Source organism: Lithobates pipiens, unplaced genomic scaffold, assembly GCF_037356315.1.
Source record: "Lithobates pipiens isolate NorthernLeopardFrog02 unplaced genomic scaffold, aLitPip1_a1.2 Scaffold_3, whole genome shotgun sequence".
NCBI lineage: Eukaryota > Metazoa > Chordata > Amphibia > Anura > Ranidae > Lithobates > Lithobates pipiens.
The window spans coordinates 256,409,876-256,434,937 of record NW_027507790.1 but is presented as its reverse complement, the minus strand read 5'-3'; the positions used below and the strand labels follow the sequence as shown (position 1 = coordinate 256,434,937).

Genomic DNA, 25,062 nt, shown 5'->3' with positions numbered 1-25,062 from the left:
TCAATTACCAGGCCCTTCAGGTCTGACATGGATATTAAGGGGAACCCCCGTGTCACATTTAAAAAAAAAGACGTGGGGGTCCCCCTAAATATCCATACCAGACCCTTCAGGTCTGATATGGATATTAAGGGGAACCCCGCATCAAATTTAAAAAACAATTGACGTGGGGGTCCCCCTAAAAATCCATACCAGACCCTTTATCCGAGCACGCAACCTGGCAGGCCGCAGGAAAAGAGGGGGGGACGAGAGCGGCCCCCCCTCCCTCCTGAACCGTACCAGGCCACATACCCTCAACATTGGGAGGATGCTTTGGGGGTCTGTGACCCCTCAAAGCACCTTGTCCCCATGTTGATGAGGACAAGGGCCTCATCCTCACAACCCTGGCCGGTGGTTGTGAGGGTCTGCGGGCGGGGGGGGCTTATGAGAATCTGGAAGCCCCCTTTAACAAGGGGACCCCCAGATCCTGGCCCCCCCCTTTTGAAATGGTAAGGGGGTACAAAAGTACCCCTACCATTTCACAAAGAAAGTGTCAAAATGGTTAAATAAGACAAACACACTTTTGAAAAATTCCTTTATTAAAAATAAAAAAAATAAAAAAAAGATTCCAGCGGTGCTAATCCACTCTTGCTATCCAGCGATGGATCTCCGGGGTCCAGCGATGGATGATCACATCCAGCGACGGGGGATCTCAGTCCAGCGCTGTCCATACATCCTTCTTCTGTCTCCACTGCGGAGACTGCCGAGATCCCAGCGCTGACGTTTCTTATATTAGGAGGGCGGGGCCACTCGTCACCTGACCCCGCCCCTCTGACGCTGGAGAGGGAAGCCAGGGGTTCCCCAGTGACGTGTGGGTGACCCCGCCCCCTCTGATGTAACGCAGGTTTCCGTTATATCAGAGGGGGCGGGGTCACCCACACGTCACTGGGGAACCCCTGGCTCCCTTCACCATCGTCAGAGGGGGCGGGGTCAGGTGACGAGTGGCCCCGCCCTCCTAATATAAGAAACGTCAGCGCTGGGATCTCTGCAGTCTCCGCAGTGGAGACAGAAGAAGGATGTATGGACAGCGCTGGACTGAGAGATCCCCCGTCGCTGGATATGATCATCCATCGCTGGACCCCGGAGATTCGTCGCTGGATAGCAAGAGTGGATTAGCACCGCTGGAATCTTTTTTTTATTTTTAATAAAGGAATTTTTCAAAAGTGTGTTTGTCTTATTTAACCATTTTGACACTTTCTTTGTGAAATGGTAGGGGTACCCCTTACCATTTCAAACAGGGGGGGCCGGGATCTGGGGGTCCCCTTGTTAAAGGGGGCTTCCAGATTCTGATATGCCCCCCGCCCGCAGACCCTCACAACCACCGGCCAGGGTTGTGAGGATGAGGCCCTTGTCCTCATCAACATGGGGACAAGGTGCTTTGAGGGGTCACAGACCCCCAAAGCATCCTCCCAATGTTGAGGGTATGTGGCCTGGTACGGTTCAGGAGGGAGGGGGGCCGCTTTCTCGTCCCCCCCTCTTTTCCTGCGGCCTGCCAGGTTGCGTGCTCGGATAAAGGGTCTGGTATGGATTTTTAGGGGGACCCCACGTCAATTATTTTTTTTTATTTGATGCAGGGTTCCCCTTAATATCCATGTCAGACCTGAAGGGCCTGGTAATTGAATTTAGGGGAACCCCCGCGCTTTTTTTTTTTTTTTATCAATGAATGAATGAATTGTCGGCTAATACAGAGAACACTCATTGAGTGTTCTCTGTATTACGGGGAGCCGACAATTTAGCCGCAAGTGATTTTAAAATACTTTTTTTCCTGCACAAATGACACTTTGTGCAGGGACAGTTCTAAGCACCAGAAACATGCGCCCCTTCACAGGCATACTATAGATACCCCCCAGCTATGAAATTTAAAGGAATATTACACTTTTATTGTTTCACTTTAGTCATTATTAAAATCACTGCTCCTGAAAAAACTGGGTCCCTAAACACTTTTTAGGACAGTAACTTGCATATTACCCTTTAAAATGAGCACTTTAGATTGTGAACGTTCGAGTCCCATAGACTTTAATAGGGTTCTAAAGTTCACACGAAGTTTAGGTCTGTTCGCAGGTTCTGGTGCGAACCGAACAGGGGGGTGTTCGGCTCATCCCTAGTATTCGCTAAAGAAGAGAGGAGACTGAAGCACAATTTAATACACAAGACAATATGTTATGCAGTAGTATTAAAAAATTGTTGATTGGTATGATGACTAGCGTTGCACTTTTTTTGTTGAAACATAGCTACAGTAAAACTTGTTTTTACATTGATTGACTGATTTCGCTGCGTCCCATTGGGGAGATTTTGCTTCATTTCCTGCCCTAGGGACACAGCAGGAAATAAATGAAAGGAAAACTCAAACTGAATTCTCCTGTAGACAGTTGTCCCATTTCCCCTCACCTCCTGTGCTGGTGACAATTCTTAAATGTTGGATTCTGCAGGATATGTAGACAGTGGCTTCTCTTAAATTCTGCATAGACTGGGCAGTGGAGTAGATTCAACCCTTAATCCTTAACCACTTAAGCCCCAGACCAATTGTCAGCCTAAGCCCTTGTACACACGGTCGGAGAATCCATCGGAATGTGTCCTATCGGACCGTTTTGTCGGATAATCCGACTGTGTGTGGTATGCATCGGACTGATTCCGTCGGAATATCCATCGGACCCAATTTTCCAACTTGTTGGAAATATTTTCCGACAAACTGGTCCGATCGGACCTTGTCCGATCATGTGTAGAGAATTCCGATCGGACAAAGTGCCATGCATGCTCAGATCAAATTGGCTACTAGCCTACACCAAAGCTATTGGCTACTAGCGTGAACGTAGTCCCGTCGTAACGAAATAACGTCATCACGTTCTGAACGATCGGATTTTCCGACAACTTGGTCCGACTGTGTGTATGCAACAGTTTCGGACAAAATCCAACGGATTTGGTTGGCAGAATGTCCGACCGTGTGTACAAGGGCTAACGACCAGAGGTCTTTTTACAATTTCGCACTGCACTGCTTTAACTGGTAATTGCGCGGTCATGCAATGTTGTTCCCAAACGAAATTTGCGTCCTTTTCTTCCCACAAATAGAGCTTTCTTTTGATGGTATTTGATTGCCTCTGCGATATTTATTTTTTACTATATAAAAGGAAAAAGACTAAAATTAAAAAAAAAAAAGATATTTTCTACTTTTTGTTATAAGAAAAATCGAATAAACTAAATTTTAGTTATACATTTAGGCCAAAATGTATTCAGCCACGTCTTTAGTAAAAAAAAATGTCACTAAGCGTATATATTTATTGGTTTGCGCAAAAGTTATAGCGTCTACAAACTAGAGTACATTTTCTGGAATTTACATAGCTTTTAATTTATGACTGCCTATCTCATTTCTTGAGGTGCTAAAATGGCAGGGCAGTACAAACCCCCCCCCCCCAAATGACCCCATTTTGGGAAGTAGACACCCCAAGAAAATTGCTGAGGGGCATGTTGAACCCATTGAATATTTCATTTTTTTGTCCCAAGTGATTGAATAATGACACACAAAAAAAAAAGTTTACAAAAAGTTGTCACTAAATGATATATTGCTCACACATGCCATAGTTATATGTGGAATTGCACCCCAAAATATATTCTTCTGCTTCTCCTGAGTACGGCGATACCACACATGTGGGACTTTTTGGGAGTCTAGCCGCGTACGGCACCCCGAAAAACAATCACTGCCTTCAGGATTTCTAAGGGTGCAAATTTTTGATTCCACTCCTCACTACCTATCACAGTTTCGAAGGCCATAAAATGCCAAAATAGCACAAAATCCCCCCCCCCCAAATGAGCCCATTTTGGAAAGTAGACACCCCAAGCTATTTACTGAGAGGCATGTTGAGTCCACGGAATATTTTATATTTTGCCACAAGTTGCAGGAATATTACATGTTTTTTTTTGCACAAAGTTGTCACTAAATGATATATTGCTCACACATGCTATGGGCATAAGTGAAATTACACCCCAAAATAAATTCTGCTGCTTCTCCTGAGTACGGGGATACCACATGTGGAGGACTTTTTGGGAGCCTAGCCACGTATAGGACCCCGAAAACCAAGCACTGCCTTCAGGATTTAAATATAAAACGCTACCAAAAAAACTGTTAGCGATCGCAGGGATCAGGCCTGACTCTGCGAACGCTGCAGTTATGTGTTTAGTGTTTTGTAAGTGACAGTGATCGATCGATACTGCACTTGGGTGGGCTGGGCGGAGGGACAAAACGCAGGTGCTAGCAGGTATCTGGGCTGATCCTGCTAACAATGCGTTTTTTTGGAACCCTAAACTGCTGGGGACGCTAGTTTAGATCTGATCAGATCAGATATTGATCTGTTCAGATACTATACCCCTACGGGAGGTGTATGCTTTGCGCGTGGGTGTTAGCGGTACTGGCACTAACCTAGCGCTGCCTGGGGCGACGCAGACCTTGACCCTAAAACCTAATTGATATCACCCGCCGGGTGATCAGGGGGTTAAACCTTTATTGGGTAACAAATGGTGGGTGCCCTGATGCTATAAAAAGCAAACTAACCAGAGTCACCCGTAACACTTATACGGTGATCACTGGTGAAAGGGTTATCTAGGGGCAATCAGGGGGTTAAAATCTTTATTAGGTAGTATATGGGGGTCCCTGACGCTATATAAAAACCTGACGGGGAACCTAAATAACTAACTGGCTAATCAGTGTCACCAGTGACACTTATACGGTGATCGCTGGTGAAAGGGTTAACTCTAGGGGTAATCAGGGGGTTAAAATCTTTATTAGGTAATATATGGGGGTACCTAACGCTATAAAAACCTGGCGGTGAACATAAAAAATAACTAGCTACCTAGCGGCACCAGTGACACTAATGCAGCGATCAGAAAAACGATCGTTTAGTGACACTGGCAAAAGGGGGTGAAAGGGTTACCTGGGGGCAATCAGGGGGTTAAAACCTTTATTAGGTAGTATATGGGGGTCCTAGACGCTATATAAAAACCTGACGGGGAACCTAAATAACGAAATAACTAACTGGCTATCCAGCATCACCAGTGACACTTATACGGTGATTGCTGGTGAAAGGGTTAACTCTAGGGGCAATCAGGGGGTTAAAACCTTTATTGGGTAGTATATGGGGGTACCTAACGCTATAAAAACCTGGCGGTGAACATAAAAAATAACTAGCTACCTAGCGGCACCAGTGACACTAATGCAGCGATCAGAAAAACGATCGCTTAGTGACACTGGCAAAAGGGGGTGAAAGGGTTAACTCTAGGGGCAATCAGGGGGTTAAACCTTTATTAGGGGGGGTAGGGGGCTACCCTGGATCTAACACTAACTGCCCTGACACTTTTTACTGTCACAACTGACACTAAATGCAGTGATCAGTAAATAAATAATCACTACAATCAGCGACACTGTGACTGTGAGGGGGGGGGGATCGGGGGGTAATTTGTGTGCCTATGTGTACCTACATGTCAGTTTAGTGTTTGGTGCACTTACTATGTGTTCTCCTCGCAGTCCGGTCAAAAAGACCGCCCCGTGGAGAATGACATCACTTCCTCCCTGCCTGTGTTTACACTACACAGGCGGAGGAAGCTTCTCATCCGCCAGAGCGATCAAGAGGGGATGGCCAGAAACCAACGCCCATCCCCTCATCCCGGATCGCTCCTGAAGCGAAATGGACCGCCGCAGCCAGCGGGAGGGGGTCCGATCGGACCCCCCAGCCGCTGGAAGGCAAGCACGTACATGTACGTGCTTGTGCCTGTCGGTGCCATTGTGCCGACGTACATTGCCATGCGGCAGTCCTTAAGTGGTTAAATTTAACACTTAAAGTGGATCTAAACTCCATGATACTTATCTCCCTTCAACAGTCCAGCATCTGTCATCTTCTACTAAGTTGGCTTCTTCCCGGTGACGGGCTGTGGTCGTCTTCAGGGCCGTTGTTATAAATCATGGGACCCCGTACAGCCTACCCGACAGGGCTCCCTTTGACTCCGTCCTAGACCCAACTATGACCCCGCCCCTGGCCCATCCTCTAAACAAATTGCAGCTCTGTCTTCAAATAATATAGAATAATATAGAATAAGCATATAAACATCAAGTTCCTCAAGAGTGAAAAATATTTCAGCCCCAAATGAATGTGAAGAGATTCAATATATACACAAAAGTGGGACCAATGAGTATGAATCAAAAATCCAAAAATCCATATAAACAAAATCAACAAAGAATAAATATCAATATTATAATAATGTTTGATATTCATACTTTCATACCAATCTCTACTTATTCCTACTTTGGCAACTTACTATAGAGGCCACATTAATTTTCTTATATTCATACTTTGTTGACTTTGGTTGTCATACTATAATTAAACATCAGAGTGCCCCATTAATAAGTTGCACCCATCAGAGTGCCCTATATATCTGCTGCCCTCATAGATCTTTTGCCCCCATCAGAGTGTCCCCTTCAATAGGCTGCCCCCATCAGAGTGTCCCCATAAATAAGCTGCCCCCATCAAAGTGCCCCCATAGATCTGCTGCCCACAAAGATCTTTTGCCCCCATCAGAGTGCCCCCTTCGATAAGCTGCCTCATCAGACTGCCTCCATAAATAAGCTGCTCCATCAGAGTGCCCCCATAGATCTTTTGCCCCATCAGAGTGCCAACTTAGATAAGCTTCCCCTTATCAGAGTGCCCCCATAAATCTTCCCCCATAGATCTTCTGCCTACATAGATCTTTTTCCCCATCAGAGTACCCCCATAAATAAGCTGCCCCCCATCAGAGTGCCCCCATAAATAAGCTGCCCCATAAAAGTGCCCCCATAGATCTGTTGCCCTCATCAGAGTTACTCCCTATTGATAAGCTGGCCCCATAAATAAGCTGGTCCCATTAGACAACACCTGCAAATTAGTAAAGAGAATCAGCATGACCAGTGTATGTACATGACCACTATTGCCCTGAAGTCAGCAAGCAGAAGACAGTAGCTGAAAGGAGAAGCACTTTGCAGGGGGCGGGCACACATGACATCATTGGTTGCTAGGACACCAGCAGTCCTAGCATGCAGCGGGGGGAACATTATGTGTTCACAGTATGTATGCACCGGTATAGTACATGATGACATTTGCAGCTGCCAGCTGGCTGGGCCCCCATGTTAAAGTGACGGTGCCAGAATGTAAACTCAGCTGCATTTGCACAATGCAGTGTACATTCCAAAAAAGACTGGGAGCTGGCAGGTAGGTTTATTTTATTTTAGCATTATTATTATTTATTAGGATTTACAGTCATGGCTGAAATTGTTGGCACCCCAGAAATTTTTCCAGAAAATCAAGTATTTCTCACAGAAAAGTGACACGTTTTGCTATACACATGTTTATTCCCTTTGTGTGTATTGGAACAAAACAAAAAAGGCAGGAAAAAAGCAAATTGGACATAATGTCACATAAAATTCCAAGAATGGGCTGGTCAAAATTCTTGGCACCCCTCACTCATCAGTCGCTTCCTATAACCATCAATAAGCTTCTTACACCTCTCACCCGGAATTTTGGACCACTCTTCCTTTGCAAACTGCTCCAGGTCTCTCTTATTGGAAGGGCGCCTTTTCCCAACAGCAATTTTAAGATCTCTCCACAGGTGTTCAATGGGAAATAGATCTGGACTCATTGCTGGCCACTTTAGAACTCTCCAGCGCTTTGTTGTCATCCATTTCTGGGTGCTTTTTGATGTATGTTCGGGGTGATGGTCCTGCTGGAAGACCCAAGATCTCGGACGCAAACCCAGCTTTCTGACACTGGGCGCTACAGTGCGACCCAAAATCCTTTGGTAATCCTCAGATTTCATGATGCCTTGCACACATTCAAGGCACCCAGTGCCAGAGGCAGCAAAACAACCCCAAAACATCATTGAACCTCCACCATATTTCACTGTAGGTACTGTGTACTTTTCTTTGTGGGCCTCATTCCGTTTTAGGTAAACAATAGAATGATGTGCTTTACCAAACAGCTCTATCTTGGTCTCATCTGTCCACAAGACGTTTTTCCACAAGGATTTTGGCTTACTCAAGTACATTTTGGCAAACTGTAGTGTAGTTGCTTTTTTATGTCTTTGTCAGCAGTGGGGTCCTCCTGGGTCTCCTGCCATAGTGTTTCATTTCATTTAAATGTCAACGGATATTTCGCGCTGACACTGATGCCCCCCGAGCCTGCAGGACAGCTTGAATTTCTTTGGAATTTGTTTGTGGCTGCTTATCCACCATCCGGACTATCCTGCGTTAGAACCTTTCATCAATTTTTCTCTTCCGTCCACGCCCAGAGAGATTAGCTAGAGTGCCATGGGTTGCAAACTTCTTGATAAAGTTGCGCACTGTGGGCAAAGGCAAATCTAGATCTCTGGAGATGGACTTGTAACCTTGAGATTGTTGATATTTTTCCACAATTTTGGTTCTCAAGGCCTCAGACAGTTCTCTTCTCCTCTTTCTGTTGTCCATTCTTAGCCCACGTACACACGGTCGGAGATTCTGCCAACCAAATCCATCGGATTTTGCCCGTCGGATTTAGTCCGACGGATTGTGTCCGAAACTGTTGCATACACACGGTCGGGCCAAGTTGGAGAAAAATCCGATCTTTCAGAACGTGATGACGTAATTTCGTTACCATGGGACAACATTCAGGCTAGTAGCCAATAGCTTTGATGTAGGAATTTGATCTGAGCATGCGTGGCACTTGGTCCAATCAAAATGCTCTACACATGATCGGATTAGGTCCGTCCGGCCAAGTTGGTCGGGAAATCTTTCCAACATGTTGGAAAATTGGGTCGGACGAAGATTCGGACGGAATCAGTCCGATGCATACCACACACAGTCGGATTATCTGACGACACGGTCCGATAAGACTCATTCCGACAGATTCTCCGACCGTGTATACAAGGGCTTAGTGTGGCACACACAGACACACAATGCAAAGACTAAGTGAACTTCTCTCCTTTTATCTGCTTTCAGGTGTGATTTTTATATTGCCCACATCTGTTACTTGCCTCAGGTGAGTTTAAAGGAGCATCACATGCTTGAAACAATCTTATTTATCCACAATTTTGAAAGGGTGCCAAGAATTTTGACCAGCCAATTTTCGGAATGTCCGGTTTGCTTTTTTTTCTCTTTTTTTGTTTTGTTCCAATGCACACAAAGTGAATAAACATGTGTATAGCAAAACATGTGTTACTGTAATACTTTTCTGTGAGAAAACCTTGACTTTCTGGAAAAATTTCTTGACCATGACTGTATATAGCACTAACAGTTTACACAGCGCTTTACATTGTAGAGGGGGGACAGTACCATTACAATACAGTCCAATACAGAAGGAATAGGAGGGCCCTGCTCATGGAGTATAACATCTGCCTTATTGTAAATGTTATTATAACATTCAATAGAGATGTATGCCCTTTTTTCATTATGATTTATTTTTTATTTTTACATCAATATTAACACAAACACAATGTTCACATAATCTTCAATTACGTGTCTCTATTCCTAAATAAATCCACATTCTACATTATCGTAGAGAGACCTGCATATGCAATTATAGTCTCTCATAAGGGGAAGAATTCTTAAGGCGGCTCTCCGCGGTCCTGAACCACCAGACATCCATCACATTAGTCCTTCATAAAAATGACCTGATATTAGCCAGGTGTACCTAATAAAGTGGCCGGTGAGTGGATGTCCCATGTTAAAGATAAAACAGAAATACGGTTTAAAGTGGAGGGCCACCCTAAAAAAACAAAACCAAAAAAAAAAACAGCATTAATATTATTAAAAAAAAATGTGATTTTTTTTTTTTTTTTTTTTTTACCTTACCAAAAACCCCTGTTGCTAGGCAGTCTTCCTAATCTGCCTCTTCCTACTCCGCGGTGATCTTCGGTCTTCTCGCCTCATCGCTCTGTCTTCTGGGTAATGGGACGCGATGTGTTCTGGAAAATGTGTGTTTCCTAACACAGCGCGCCCCATTCACAAAGCGCTGCACGACTCGCTCATGCACAGTAGGAAATGGGCAGTGAAGCCGCAAGGCTCCACTACCTGTTTCCCTTAGTGAGGATGGCGTCGCCGGGACACGAGAGCCGAGGGACGGGTCAGCCTCGAGCGGCCGACATTGCGGGCATCCTGGAAAGGTACCGTATATACTCGAGTATAGGCCGACCCGAGTATAAGCCGAGGCCCCCAATTTACCCCCAAAAAACTGGGAAACCTATTGACTCGTGTATAAGCCGAGGGTGAGATATGCCTGTCCATCCCTGTGTGTGTCCGTCCATCCCTCTGTGTCCGTCCATCCCTGTGTGTCCGTCCATCCCTGTGTGTGTGTCCATCCATCCATCCCTGTGTGTGTGTCCATCCATCCATCCCTGTGTGTGTGTCCATCCATCCATCCCTGTGTGTGTGTCCATCCATCCATCCCTGTGTGTGTGTCCATCCATCCATCCCTGTGTGTGTGTCCATCCATCCATCCCTGTGTGTGTGTGCGTCCATCCATCCATCCATCCCTGTGTGTGTGTGTGTGTGTGTGTGTCCATCCATCCATCCATCCCTGTGTGTGTGTGTGTGTCCATCCATCCATCCATCCATGTGTGTGTGTGTCCATCCATCCGTGTGTGTGTGTGTGTGTGTGTGTGTCCGTGCAGCCTTGTGTGTCCAGCCTACCTGTGCCCCGAGCCTCTGTCCGGTCCCGTCCCGAGCCTCCGTGTCGTCCCGTCCCGAGCCTCCGTGTCGTCCCGTCCCGAGCCTCCGTGTCATCCCGTCCCGAGCCTCCGTGTCGTCCCGTCCCGAGCCTCCGTGTCGTCCCATGCCAGGATCGCCGCTCTTCGTCGGCGCCCTGGCGGCCATTCCCCTGTTCAAAAGCCGCGCCTCCGCCTACCGCCTGTGATAGGCGGAACACTCAATTTCCCAGCAGTCAGTGTTCCGCCTATCACGGACATCGGCTCATCCGAGGATGAGCCGATGTCCGTGATAGGCGGAACACTGACTGCTGGGAAATTGAGTGTTCCGCCTATCACAGGCGGAGGCGGAGGCAGAGGCGCGGCTTTTGAAAGGTAGAATGGCCGCTGTCTGTCTGCTCGACACGCTGTTCGGGCAGTCAGACAGCGGTGACTCGAGTATAAGCCGAGGGGGGCACTTTCAGCCTCAAAAAAGAGGCTGAAAATCTCGGCTTATACTCGAGTATATACGGTAAGTGTCCTTATTAAAAGTCAGCAGCTACTTTTTTTTCAGCTGCTGACTTTAAAAAAAAAAAATTCCTGCTGGAACACCCCTTTAAATCTAATCTAAATCTAATCTTAAATCCCACCCCCATTCTAAGCCCTATACTAACTACTCTGTGAAGAAGGAAGATGTACTGTGGTATACTTACCTACCATATGGTCCGGTCACGTGATCCGCTCCCAGTGCTGGCTTTAGGGAAGAGGAAGGACAGCCAGCCAACAACGGATGCCCCATAGTAAGCCTATGGATGACGTCATCGCACAGGCATTGCAGCCATTGTTGGCGGATCTCTCCTCTACTCTGAAGGCGGTGCTGAGAGCCCATCACGTGGCTAGACTAAAGTGCCCTTAGAATAGGTAAGTATACATGGATTTAATCTACAGGCTAGTTAGTATAGGACTTATGCCCTGTACACACGGTCGGAATTTCCATTGGAAAAGGTCCGATCAGATTATGTTGTCGGAAAATCCGATCGTGTGTGGGCTCTATCAGACTTTTTCCATCGGAAATTCCGACGGAAAAAGTTTGAGAGCTGGATCTAAAATTTTTCGACAACAAAATCTGATTGGACTTTTTCCGATCGTTTGTAGAGAATTCTGACGGACAAAATGCCACGCATGCTCAGATTAAATTACGAGACCAAAGCTATTGGCTACTCCACGTAGTCCCATTGTATGCAACGAACATCACCTCGTTCCGAGCGATCGGATTTTCCGACAACTTTGTCCGACCGTGTGTATGCAACACAAGTTTCGGCCAAAATCCATCGGAAAAAAAAATGATTTTGTTGACGAAATGTCCGACCGTGTGTACAAGGCATTAGAATGGGGGTGGGAGCAAGTTTAAGATTAGACTTCTACTTTAACCCTAAGTTTTAGTTCCCAACCATGGGACATATATAGCAATGTACAAGCAGAGAGCAGGCTTACCCTCCAGGTAAGCTTGCTCTATGTGCTTTCCTCTTTAAATTTGCACTTATCAGCCTTGACGTGGCAATGTGTAAAAAAAAAAAACTCAGAGCTCAATGCTTCCGAGGTTGCTCTGAGCTGGGTACACATCTACACTGGGTAGGGACCAATGTGAGTTTGCAATGTACAGGGATAGGGGTAGACACTCACTCAGGTTGAACTGGATGGACTGGTATCTTTATTCAACCTTACAGCCCGTTCACACCTGAACGTTTTGTAGCCCTACGCCTGAAGCTACAAAACGCTGGAGGGGAAAAAATCCATTATTCTCAATGGAGATGGTTCACATCTCTACTCCATGTCGCCAGAAGCCCTACGCCTGAAGCTCAAACAAGTTCCGGACCCTTTTTTGTCGCGCGAATTGGGCTGATTTGGGCGTTTTCATTCCCATAGAAACTAATGGAAACGCTCGATTCGAGCGTTTAGCGCGACAACAAGCGTTTCTACGGGCGTTTTGATGCTGTATCTGCTCAAGAAAAAATAAGCAGATGAAAAATATTTTTCCTATTGGCTGAAAAAAAAACGCCGAAGTTAAAAAAACGCTCGTTGTCGCGCGTTGTAGTGTGACAAAACGCCGGTAAAAACGTTCAAACACGCTACGCTCAGGTGTGAATGCAGCCTTACTGACTATGACTATGACTATATGGTGGTCCTGTCCAATAGCTCAAACCTATTGGATAGAAATTTTTGAAATTGCATCCAGAATGTTTAACCACTTCAATACAGGGCACTTAAACACCTTCCTGCCCAGACCAATTTTGAGCTTTCAGCGCTGTCGCACTTTGAATGACAATTGAATGACAATGGGCAACACGGACGGACACTGATAGGTGGCACAAATTGGCACTGATAGCTGGCACGGATGGGCGGCACGGATGGGCGGCACAGGTGGGCATGGATAGGCGGCACAGGTGGGCATGGATAGGCGGCACAGGTGGGCATGGATAGGCGGCACAGGTGGGCATGGATAGGCGGCACAGGTGGGCATGGATAGGCGGCACAGGTGGGCATGGATAGGCGGCACAGGTGGGCATGGATAGGCGGCACAGGTGGGCATGGATAGGCGGCACAGGTGGGCATGGATAGGCGGCACAGGTGGGCACTCATAGGCGGCACAGGTGGGCACTCATAGGCGGCACAGGTGGGCACTCATAGGCGGCACAGGTGGGCACTCATAGGCGGCACAGGTGGGCACTCATAGGCGGCACAGGTGGGCACTCAGGCGGCACAGGTGGGCACTCATAGGCGGCATCGGTGTTATAGTAATGGATGCCAATCAGTGCCAAACAATAATGCATGCCAATCAGTGATGCCCATTGTGGGCACTGATTGGCATCCATTATGGGCACTGATTGGCACCCATTGTGCTGACTGGCATCCCTGGTGGTCTAGGGAGGATTATGGCCTTTATTACCTTTTCCCTGGTGGTCTAGTGGCGTCCCTAGTGGTCCAGTGTGGGCATCCTCGGGAGGGCTGTGCTGATAATCGATCAGCACAGACCCCCCCTGTCAGAGGAGCAGCCGATCGGCTCTCCTCTACTCGCGTCTGACAGACGCGAGTGAGGGAAAGCCGATCACCGGCTCTTCCCATTTACACTGTGATCAGCCGTGATTGGACACGGCTGATCACATGGTAAAGAGTCTCCGTCGGAGACTCTTTACCGAGATCGTAGTTGCCGGGTGTCAGACTGACACCCCGCAACAACGATCGCCGCGATGCGCGCCCCCGGGGGCGCGCAGCGGCTCATAATCCTGATCACGTCATATGACGTCCGGTCAGGATTATGAAACCACTTTGCCACCGTCAATTCCCTATAGGGCGGGCGGCAAGTGGTTAAACAAAAAATACAACCAGATCCAACCACGGCAATACTCAATCTGAAACCAAATTTTATAACACACAATCAATTCAAACTATTTGTTCAACTTCTCACAGCTGCAAAACAAACGATTGCAAGGGCATGGAGGTCCCCTGTCCTGGTGATGGCTGAGACAAAAAACAGATTGAACACTTCCATGTCTCATGCTAAAATGATCGCGATTGAAAGAGACCAACTCCCCATATTTGAAGAAAATATGGTACCCCTGGATAAAATATCACTTCCCACCAACATTTAATGAATCCATTCTTCTGCCATGGTAGCCGATTTACGTATTAGATACCGTATTTTCCAGCGTATAAGACGACTTTTTAACCCATTAAAATCTCAAAAGTCGGGGGTCGTCTTATACGCCGGGGGTCGTCTTATAGGGCGGACTGGAAACTTCTGCGATCGCCGTGGAGGGAGCTCCAAAATACCGCGGCCGCCGTGACATCCGCCCTGTATGCAAGCTACAAGCTGCAGGCGTCTGGAATGCCGTAAAAAAAAAAGACATACAGCGGCAAAACATGCCTCTTTCACCCGTCTGGCCCGCCCTTCTATCCTATTACCATACCTCTTCTCTGACGAGCTTTCGCTCCTGAGGACTGGAGCGAAGAGGAGCAGGCGCGCATGTGCTAGTTCTGAGAGGCAGATGTACGGTAATAGGATACAAGGGCGGGCCAGACAAGTGAAAGGGGCGTGTTTTGCATTAGTCTTGGAGACAGGGAGGGCTGGGCAGGCAGGGAGAGCTTACCAGACTATCATTTGTTTAAAGCAACCAGCAAATCGCTGGTAAGGTGGCTGTTATACCACATACAGTACCAGTAAAATATCTACTGGTATACCTGTACATACAGTGCACCAGTATCTACAGTACAGCAGTATCTACAGTACAGTACCAGAGGGGTAGTCTTATACGGAGAGTATATCCCAAACACTATATTTTAACTGGAAAAGTTGGGGGTCGTCTTATACGCCCAGTCGTCTTATACGCCGGCAAATACGGTACTTGTATACTTAGTTATTTGAGTGTCTAATTGCTTAGGAGACAATATATTTGAATTCATGGATACTTGAATATCTATACAGCTAGAATGTAACATGAGCTGTTTTTTTGGTCGACCCTGTGGACTTCTTCACCTTTTTTCTCCTCTTTCTTTCTTCACTTTTCGTTTTCGTACTTTATGTTTCTTTTAAAACTCATTATTCTATCAAATATAAATATTATTTCCCATTAAATTATAATATATACTATACTATAACTAATATATATATATATATATATATATATATATATATAAGGGTTTTACTCAATATTACTGTATGCATTTTTTTTTTTTTGTATTTAAACCCATACTAAACCCCCAGACTTATTTGAATAATCAAATGTTTGTATAATCATTACATACATATCTTTATATTCACAGTTTATATATTAATCAACTTTCTTATGTTGTTAATATTCTCTACCATATACTGTTCTAAATCTTGTCTTTGAACATACAATTAATAAAAACTTTTGACAAGGAAATAAAAACTCAGCTTTTTTACCTGAGTAGTTGAATGAGATTAGTTGGGTGTTTATTTTATTTATTTTTTGTTTTGTTTTTTCACTGGCTATCTTGAAAGTGTTCTGGAGATATTAGAAAGATATTAGATAACTAAAAAAAATAAAAAATAAAAATAATATTACATAACTACAAAAAAAAAAAAAAAAAAAAATCGGGATCAACTGGTATTTTCTTGTTCTTCAGAAGATGTAATTATCCTGAAAAAAGGAAAAAAAAATGCACCCTCCTCATCTAAGGACTGGTAAGCTACAATATATCACATTTTGTTATTGGGGTTAGATATACTTAAAATGTCTTTTGCCCACCGATTTTGTACCACTAAATATTTTCTTAGACCTCTGAGAGTCACCTCTGCTCCTGTATATAGACGACTTTACAGTACAACCTTAACTTGCAATAAGCTTCTGTAAAACCCCAAGGAACAGCTAGTGAAATGTGATTAAAAGGCTGAGAAATGTTTGGCATAGTGCCAGGTCCTCACTGTAGGAAGGACTGTCTGTCCAATTAACCCAAACCGAGAAATGGGCAGGTCAGGAGACTATAAGACATGGATAAAAGCCAGCAAGGACTGTTCTGCAGCCTCAGAACTCATGAGAGGTCCAGGGCACATAACACAAGTCCCCAACCAGGTATGGCAAGCTGGAAATTTACCTGTTAACATGTTTGATGTATTGTTATTTCTGTATTTTATTCCTGCAGAAAGATACTTATCTTTTAAACATGAAATGTTGCAACAATTAAACCCACACATTCTCTTGCAGTATTATTAACTTACTGTTAGAGGTATTATTTTTATTTAATGATAAAATATTATCATTTGCTTTAATAATAGCAGTATTATTTCCCTTCAATAATAAATTATTGTTATTATTATTATTATTATTATTATTATTCATGTCAAATGGCACAGATCTGGATGCAAACCACATTACTGCATGTGTTTGGAATTGATAAGCAGAATGTAGTTTTAGATGAAGTTCACTCATTTGTAGACTTTATATTTTATTGGGTATATATTTGGAAGAAGCTATAAAATTGCATCTCATTGATTCCAGAGTATTTTCCAATCATTGTTGTCAGCAAAAACCAAAACTCAACTTCAGTCATACAAAATAATTGGGGTCAATTAGCAGAACATTTTGACAAAACTCCTCCTGATGCCGCGTACACGCGATCGGGATTCTCGCCGGAAAAAGCTATGATGGTTTTTCCGACGGAATTCCGCTGAAGCTTGGCTTGCATACACACGGTCACACAAAACTTTGTGACTCTGAACTTTCGACCACCAAGAACGCGGTGACATACAACACTACGACGAGCCGAGAAAATGAAGTTCATTGCTTCCAAGCATGTGTCAAATTGTTTCCGAGCTATGCGCAGGAATTTTGCGCGGCGCAATTGCTACAGACGATCAGGATTTCCGATCGAAAACTTTTTCCGTCGGAAAAATTGAGAACATGCTCTCAATCTTTTGCTGGCAGAAATTCGGCCAGCAAAATTCCGATGGAGCATAGACACGGCCGCATTTTCCCACGAAAAGCTCTCATCGCAGTTTTGCTGGCCGGTATTTCCGATTGTGTGTACGCAGCATAAGACTTAAGCCTCATACACACTATCAGATTTTCTGCAGATTTTTTTCTTCAGATTTACCAAAACCATGTAGTGCAAGGGCCTGCCTGATTGCATACAAATTGAAACTCCTAAGGTTTAACCTCATATTATATGGTTTTGGTAAATCTGAAGGAAAAAATATAGTGCATGGGGCTTTAATTGACAGTTTTGCAGCAAACCCAAGTTTGAAAAATTTTGCTGGTTATGAATGCTAAAATTTGTTAAAATTGGGTTTTCTTTACTTTTACTTTTATTTTTAGTAAAATTTACCACCAATCCACTCCATGTATTTCACCTAAAAATTATTTTATATTTTTAATATTATTTCTATTTTTATTTTTATTTTCTTAAACAGTTTTTAACCAGTCTTTTACCTTATGGGGTGCTGCATAAGCCGATAGAGGCTGTGCGTGGAATTTTGTGTGTCAGAATTTCTGACAACGGATTTTGTTGTCGGAAAATTTGAGATCCAGCTCTCAAATTTTTGTTGTCGTAAATTCCGATAACAAATGTCCGATGGAGCCTACACACGGTCAGAATTTCCGACAATGAGCTCACATCGAACATTTGTTGGCGGAAATTCCGTGGCATTAGTCCATATATATTGCCCTAACTCCCCTAGCATTAGGTATACAATGGTATGGGCCATCCTGAAGTTCTGATTGAGTAGACTTCAAGTAGCATTAATATTTTTTCCAGATAGTTGGACAACCTGGTCTCACAATGGGTTTACCAGGACTCGTTCAAACCACATGAAAAGTAATCCTGGGCAATTCTGGACACTTCTGTGTACCACATCTTCTTTGTGTTCTCTTTATGTATTTATCACATTCCTTGTGTTGTCATTTCTCCTGTCTGACTCTGTAGTCTCATCATTCTCCTTTGATATTTTTGTTATCGCTTTACTATTGGTCCAAACATGGCCCGACTGGTCTTATCCTTAGACCTGTAGTTGTCCCCTCATTTCCTCACCATCTTTTCAGTAACCCTGCAACTGTAATTCCAGTCACCCTGCAATCTTTGCAGCATTAAAAGCAGGTTCCCCAGTGTTGACTCTCCTTTCTATGCAGAACTAAAAGTCTCAGCGTAACCACTTTCCACACTGACCCTAACCAGGGCCGTCTTTAATATTGATTGGACCCTGGGCAAAAAATTTCTTGCCCCCCCCCCCCCCCCCATGCAATTTTGCTCTCCACCTGCTCTGAGACATACAATAAATAGCAGCTAGACTTAAAATCAGTTTACTGTATCAGATCAGGCAGAAATTGCGATTGGTTGCCAGTGGTTACAGCATATCACTACTGCTTAATGACTGGTTGCTAGAGGTTACACCACACATTACGGCTCACTGATTAGTTGTTAGAGGTTACAGCAAATGATTTCTGCTTGTTAATTGGTTGCTAGAGATCCTGTTAAGTAATACTGCTCACTGATTGGTTTCTAGAGGTTACAGCACATCATCTCCTCACTGCAGGGGAGCATGATACACATATGAATACCACCTTTATTTACATATCAATGCTGCCAGCCGCATCTATTTATGTAATGCTGCCAATATTTACATATGAATGCCGGTTATTTACATGTAAACACGGGGTCTGCAGGTGAGTCATCTGTAGACAACAGTAAGGAAGAGCTGGGCAGCATTAGTAACATCACTTCACACTAAGATATCAGGACACAGTACAGGACTAAAACTTCAAGGGACAAGGGAATTTACACTGGGATAGTTGGCAAGTATGAGGCAGCTGCTTTGGGCCCCACAACAATGACAGGGCCCAGGGCATCTGCCCCTTTTGCCCAGGAAAGGCTGTACGTAGCCCACCCGATCCCTCCACCCTGTTACTGCTCCCCCCCCCCCAGCTGTTTTTACTGCAATTCCCAACTGTCACATAACAGACAGGGCTTTCTCCTGTGAAAATACAGAAGCTGACTTGAGCTACTGCTGTCAAAAACAGACCTTCTAATCTGTGTTCGTAAACACTGTTCAGATGTGGAATTCAGAGATACAAAGTAACGTTATTTGATTTGATTTCCTTCATCTCCAGATCAAAGGGGCTTAAATCTGCATATGACGTGATTTAAAACAACCTTACAAGTAAAATCTTTTTTTTTTTTTATATGTTCCTGTTCCTTATTTCCCCTTCTTCCCTTATATTTTCTGCAAATTTTTAATAGTTTTTTACCATTAAAGTGGGAATAAACTCCCATGCATGATTTTTACCTTTAGGTAAGCCTATAATAAGGCTTACCTATAGGTACTATAAAATTCTCCTAAACATGCACCATTTAGGAGATATTAACTGTAGATGCAGCTGGTGGTGTCACCGGCGCATGCACTCTGAAAAAACGGCATATCCCCTGTGAAGCGATCCTCCGGCGGCGCTCGCATACCCACACTATCTATTGCATGAAATGCATGAAATGATGTACAGGCACACTGTTTCATGCAATAAAGTCACCGTGCCGCAGTATATATGCAGTGGGGGGAGGGGTCTTTAAGTGGTTAACGCTGGTTCATAAGGGGTTTACAGGTGAGAGAGCTATGGGGTTTTAGGTATAGCAGTGACTAGTCACATAGTCAGGTTAAAAAAAGACACAAGCCCATCTAGTTCAACCATAATAAATAAATAAATAAAATAAAAAATATCATACAATCCTATATACCCAATCCTATAGCTACAGTTGATCCAGAGGAAGGTGAAAACCCCCCCAGAAAAGCAGGAGCCAATTTGCTACAGCAGGGGGAAAAAAATTCCTTCCTGATCCCAGAGAGGCCATCAGATTTTCCCTGGATCAACTTATACTATGAATGTTAGTACCCAGTTATATTATTTACATTTAGGAAAGGATCCAGGTCTTTCTTAAAGTAATCTACTGAGATGGCCAGAACCTGGAGGGAGTCTATTCCACATTTTCACAGCTCTTACTGTGAAGAAACCTTTCCGTATTTGGAGATGAAATCTCTTTTCCTCTAGACGTAAAGAGTGCCCCCTTGTCGTCAGTGTTGGCTGTAAAGTGAATAACTCAACACCAAGTTCATTATATAGACCCCTTATATATTTATACATGGTGATCATATCCCCCCTTAATCTCCTTTTATCAAGAGGGAATAAATTCAGTTCCTCTAATCTTTCCTCATAGTTGAGTTCCTCCATGCCTCTTATCAGTTTTGTTGCCCTTCTCTGCACTTTCTCCAGTTCCCCGATATCCTTTTTGAGAACTGGAGCCCAAAAGTGAACGGCATATTCCAGATGAGGTCTTACTAATAATTTGTACAGGGGGGAAAATTATATCTCTCTCTCTCTCTGGAGTCCATACCTCTCTTAATACAGGAAAGGACTTTGTTCGCTTTGGAAACCACAGCTTGGCATTGCATGTTAATATTGAGCTTATGATCTACCAAAACCCCCAGATCCTTCTCCATCATTGATTCCCCCTATGCAGTTTTACTCCCCCTAGTATATATGATGGATGCATATTCTTAGCCCCCAAGTGCATAACTTTACATTTAACAACATTAAACCTCATCTGCCACATAGTCACCCAATTAGACAGAGCATTGAGGTTGGCTTGTACATTGGAGACATCCTGTAAGGATGTTATTCCACTGCATAGCTTGGTGTCATCTCAATGAGATCGATTTTTGCCATGTTTTTTATTTATTTATTTATTTTTACTAGTAATGGCAGTGATCAGTAATTTTTAGCGGGACTGCGACATTGCAGCGGACAAATCGGACACCTGACACTTTTGACACTTTTTTGAAGACCTTATTACAGTGATAAGTGCTAAAAAAATGCACTGTCACTGTACTAATAACATTGGCAGGGAAGGGGTTAACATCACGGGCAATCAAAGGGTTAAGTGTGTCCCTAGGAGGTGCTTTCTAACTATGTTGCGGATGGACTGACTGGAGGAACACAGAGATCAGTGCTCCTGCTTAACGGGAACAGAAGATCTCTGTGTCCTCCCCTGTCGGAACGGTGATTTTCCTTGTTTACATAGGCAGATCGCCGTTCCGCCTGTCTGGGGAACAATCGCGGGTGGCTGGCAGACATTGGATCCACTGGACCAGCTGATTGGCTCCCCCTCTGTCCAATGGGTGTGCGAAAAATTTGCGTGATTTCGCGCAATAGAGCCACCATGCCACACTAGGCGGGCTTTAAGTGGTTAATGTATAGAATGGTATGTGGGTATTAGAGGTAAGGTCATGGCAGCCGCAACATCAGCAATACTTTAGTCACGCAAACTGAACTTTGCTCAGTTTGTTCATCACTAGACATAAACTAGGAGAGGGAGATAGGAGGAGATTGTACAAGGAGGTAGAGAATGTATAGAATGCTTCAGAAGCATTGCTGGCATTCTACAGAATATATAATGAACTCTTACCATGAGATAAGACAGCCAGACACACCAAACCACAAGGTATGGACAACAGACGGAGATAAAGATAGATAGATAGATAGATAGATAGATAGATAGATAGATAGATAGATAGATAGATAGATAGATAGATAGATAGATAGATAGATAGATAGATAGATAGATAGATAGATAGATAGATAGATAGATAGATAGATAGATAGATAGATAGATAGATAGATATAAATAAAGTTAGAGATAAAGAGATAGATAGATATAAATAAAGTTAGAGATAAAGAGATAGATAGATAGATAGATAGATAGATAGACATATAGATATAAATAAAGTTATAGATAGATAGATAGATAGATAGATAGACATACAGATATAGATATAAATAAAGTTAGAGATAAAGAGATAGATATAGATAGATAGATAGATAGATAGATAGATAGATAGATAGATAGATAGATATGGATGGATGGATTTCTGTCTTTGCAGATGGCACTAAGCTATGCAGTGGAATAACGTCTTTACAGGATGTCTCCAATTTACAAGCCGACCTCAATGCTCTGTCTAATTGGGTGACTATGTGGCAAATGAGGTTTAATGTTGATAAATGTAAAGTTATGATTCTTTCCTAGATGTACAGAATATAACTGGGTACTAACATTTATAGGTAAAGTTGATCCAGTGGATATCCAGTTGCCTCACGGCAGATCAGGAAGGAAGTGTTTCCCCTGCTGAAGCTAATTGGATCATGCTTTTCTGTGTTTTTTTGCCTTCCTCTGGATCAACTGTGGGTATAGTATTGAAGTGCAGACGTTCAGCTTTAATTCAAGGGGTTGACCATAAATATCAAGTACAAATTTTAGGAAAAGCAACCTTTTTATACACAGCCCCCCACCCACCCCCCCCCCCCCCCCCAATTTCAGGGGCTCAAATATAATTGGACAAATGAATGTAATCATACATAAAATATAAAAAAAATTATATTTCGTTGAGAATGCTGTACTGGCAAACTGCCTGAAGTCTGGAACCTATGGACATTACCAAGGACTAGGTTCCCTTCTTTATGGTGCTTTTTCCAGGCTCTACCTACAGCTGTCTTCAGTTGTTCTTTGTTTGTGGGTCTTTCTTCCTTTAGTTTTGCCTTCAGCAAGTGAAACACATGCACAATTGGGTGGAGATCAGGTGATTGACTCGGCCATTGCAGAATATTCCACTTCTTTTCCTTCAAAAGCTCCTGAGTTGCTTTTGCAGTGTGTTTTGGATCATTGTTCATCTGTACTGTGAAGCGCCGTCCAATCAACTTTGCTGTATTTGGATGAATCTGGGCTGTCAGTATATCTCTAAACACTGCAGAATTCCTTGAGCTGCTTCCGTCTTCTGTCATATCATCAACAAACACCAATGACCCAGTGCCACTGGAAGCCATGCATGCCTATACCATCACACTGCCTCCACCATGTTTTACAAATGACATTGTGTGTTTTGGATTATGAGCTGTTCCAAGCCTTCTCCACACTTTTTTCTTCCCGTCATTCTGGTACAGATTAATCTTAGTTTCATCCTTCCAAAAAATGCTTTTCCAGAACTGGTCTGGCTTTTTTAGATGTTTTTTGGCAAAGTCTAATTCAGCTTTTCTATTCTTTAGGCTTATGAATGGTTTGCACCTTGTGGGGAACCCTCTGTATTTGCTCTTGTGAAGTCTTCTCTTGATTGTAGACTTTGACAATGATACGACCACCTTCTAGAAAGTGTACTTCACTTGTCTGGATGTTGTGAATGGGTTTTTCTCTACCATAGAGAGGATCCTGCAATCGCCCACCACTGTTGTATTCCTTGGATGTCCAGGCCTTTTTAAGTTGCTGAGCTCACCAGTGCATTCTTCTTTCCTCAGAATGCAACAGAAAAGAAGAAAATAGCCCACGGGACTTTAAATGAGGCACGCATAGTGGCCAACAAAGTGGAGTAAACATAGTAACACGGTTTATATTTAAAACCTGATTAAATACACATGAAAGCCAAGATATAAAGGTAGCATGGTGACAAATTGCTTAAAAACATTCACATATGTTATTATATAAAATATGTAGAATTTTACAAGCATCTAAACCTCGAGGCGTTTTGCGAGCCTCTGCTCGCTTCTTCAGGAGTAGGCCTTTGTATGCAGTATATCTAAAAAGACAAAGTATTGAATGCAAATATATGTCACAAAAAATATGTTTTGCAAATAGAAGCCCCATGGAGCCCTATACGTACAAATCGGCCAAGCCGAGATTCCAAAAAGTGATCTTCCAGGAGGCGGCTACGGAGTATATCTTTCATCTTTTATCTTTGGATTTGGCCACTCCTAATGTTGCTGCTATCTCTCTGATGGATTTGTTTCTTTGTTAAAACCTTACAATGGCCTGTTTCACTTGCATGGGCAGCTCCTTTGAATGCATGATGTAAGTTCATAGCAATAGATTCCAAATGCAAATACCACACTTAAAAGTAACTCCAGACTTTTTATCTGCTTAATTGATGAAGAAATAATGAAAGAGTAGCCCTCACCTGGTCATTAAAAATCTTTTGATTCAATTGTCAAATTACTTTTGGTCCTTTGAAAAGGGGGGAGGGGGGGTGGCTATTCTTAAGATCTGTAATTCCTAAACCCTTTCCCCCCATTTGGATCTACCCTCAAATTAAACCTGGGAGTACACTTACAGCCCTAATCCATTATATAACTATAGCTTGAATGTGTTTTGGTAAATACCTGAAAAAAAAAAAAAAAAATTGTGCCTGCGTCCAAATATATATGGACCTAACTCTATGTACAATATATGCACAAGGTATTTACAGTATATTTTACATTCACCCCTATTGAAGATTCTCTTACTGGAAACATAGGTTTAAATTGAAGACTTCTTCAGGAAATCTCTTTGGGACCTGTATTATGTAAAACTGTGTGGTTTATCTGCAGAGTGCCTGGGATTGTAGTACAGAGATGGAATTGTGCTGGAGAATGCAGTCATTGTCATTGTCATTGCTGTACAGGGTTACATTATTGTCACACTTTGTAACTTTACACAATGCTGGCATAATTATTGGCACAGAATCCTTCCAGAAATCCAATCAATAAACCCACTTCTGTGTGTGCCAGCCTTGTACCAGGACATTGTGTGCTCCCAGCAGGATGGAATATTTCTTCTATAGGACATAGATTTCAGGTAGAATGACACAGAGGACATCAGACAGGACATCACTCCTACCAGAGTGTCAGAGAACAACTACAGTACAAATACACAATTTTCACCAGGTTACATTCTTGACACCCCCCCCACCCCACTTGTTTTCTTGGACATAAATGCTGTACAATGTCCCCGGGGATTATCAGATGACAAGCACAAAAGTGCGCAGTTTCTTAAATT

The 25,062-nt window shown here is 43.5% G+C and overlaps 1 protein-coding gene across 4 annotated transcripts in view; it reads left to right on the top strand.

Moving 5' to 3' along the window:
• The first annotated feature begins 15,871 nt into the window (after nt 1-15,871).
• SLC14A1 (solute carrier family 14 member 1 (Kidd blood group)) overlaps nt 15,872-25,062 on the top strand; it is an 86,677-nt gene continuing 77,486 nt past the window's right edge. Inside the window, exon 1 of one of the 4 annotated variants that reach the window (XM_077463078.1) lies at nt 15,872-15,910. Coding sequence is in view for 3 of the 4 variants with exons in the window: in XM_077463080.1 (XP_077319206.1) it covers nt 16,217-16,298 (82 nt within the window). In the remaining variant the exon portion in view is untranslated. Of the gene's footprint in view, nt 15,911-16,198; nt 16,299-21,660; nt 21,709-25,062 lie in introns of those variants that run through there. The other 3 variants (XM_077463076.1, XM_077463080.1, XM_077463079.1) reach the window with 3 other exon arrangements.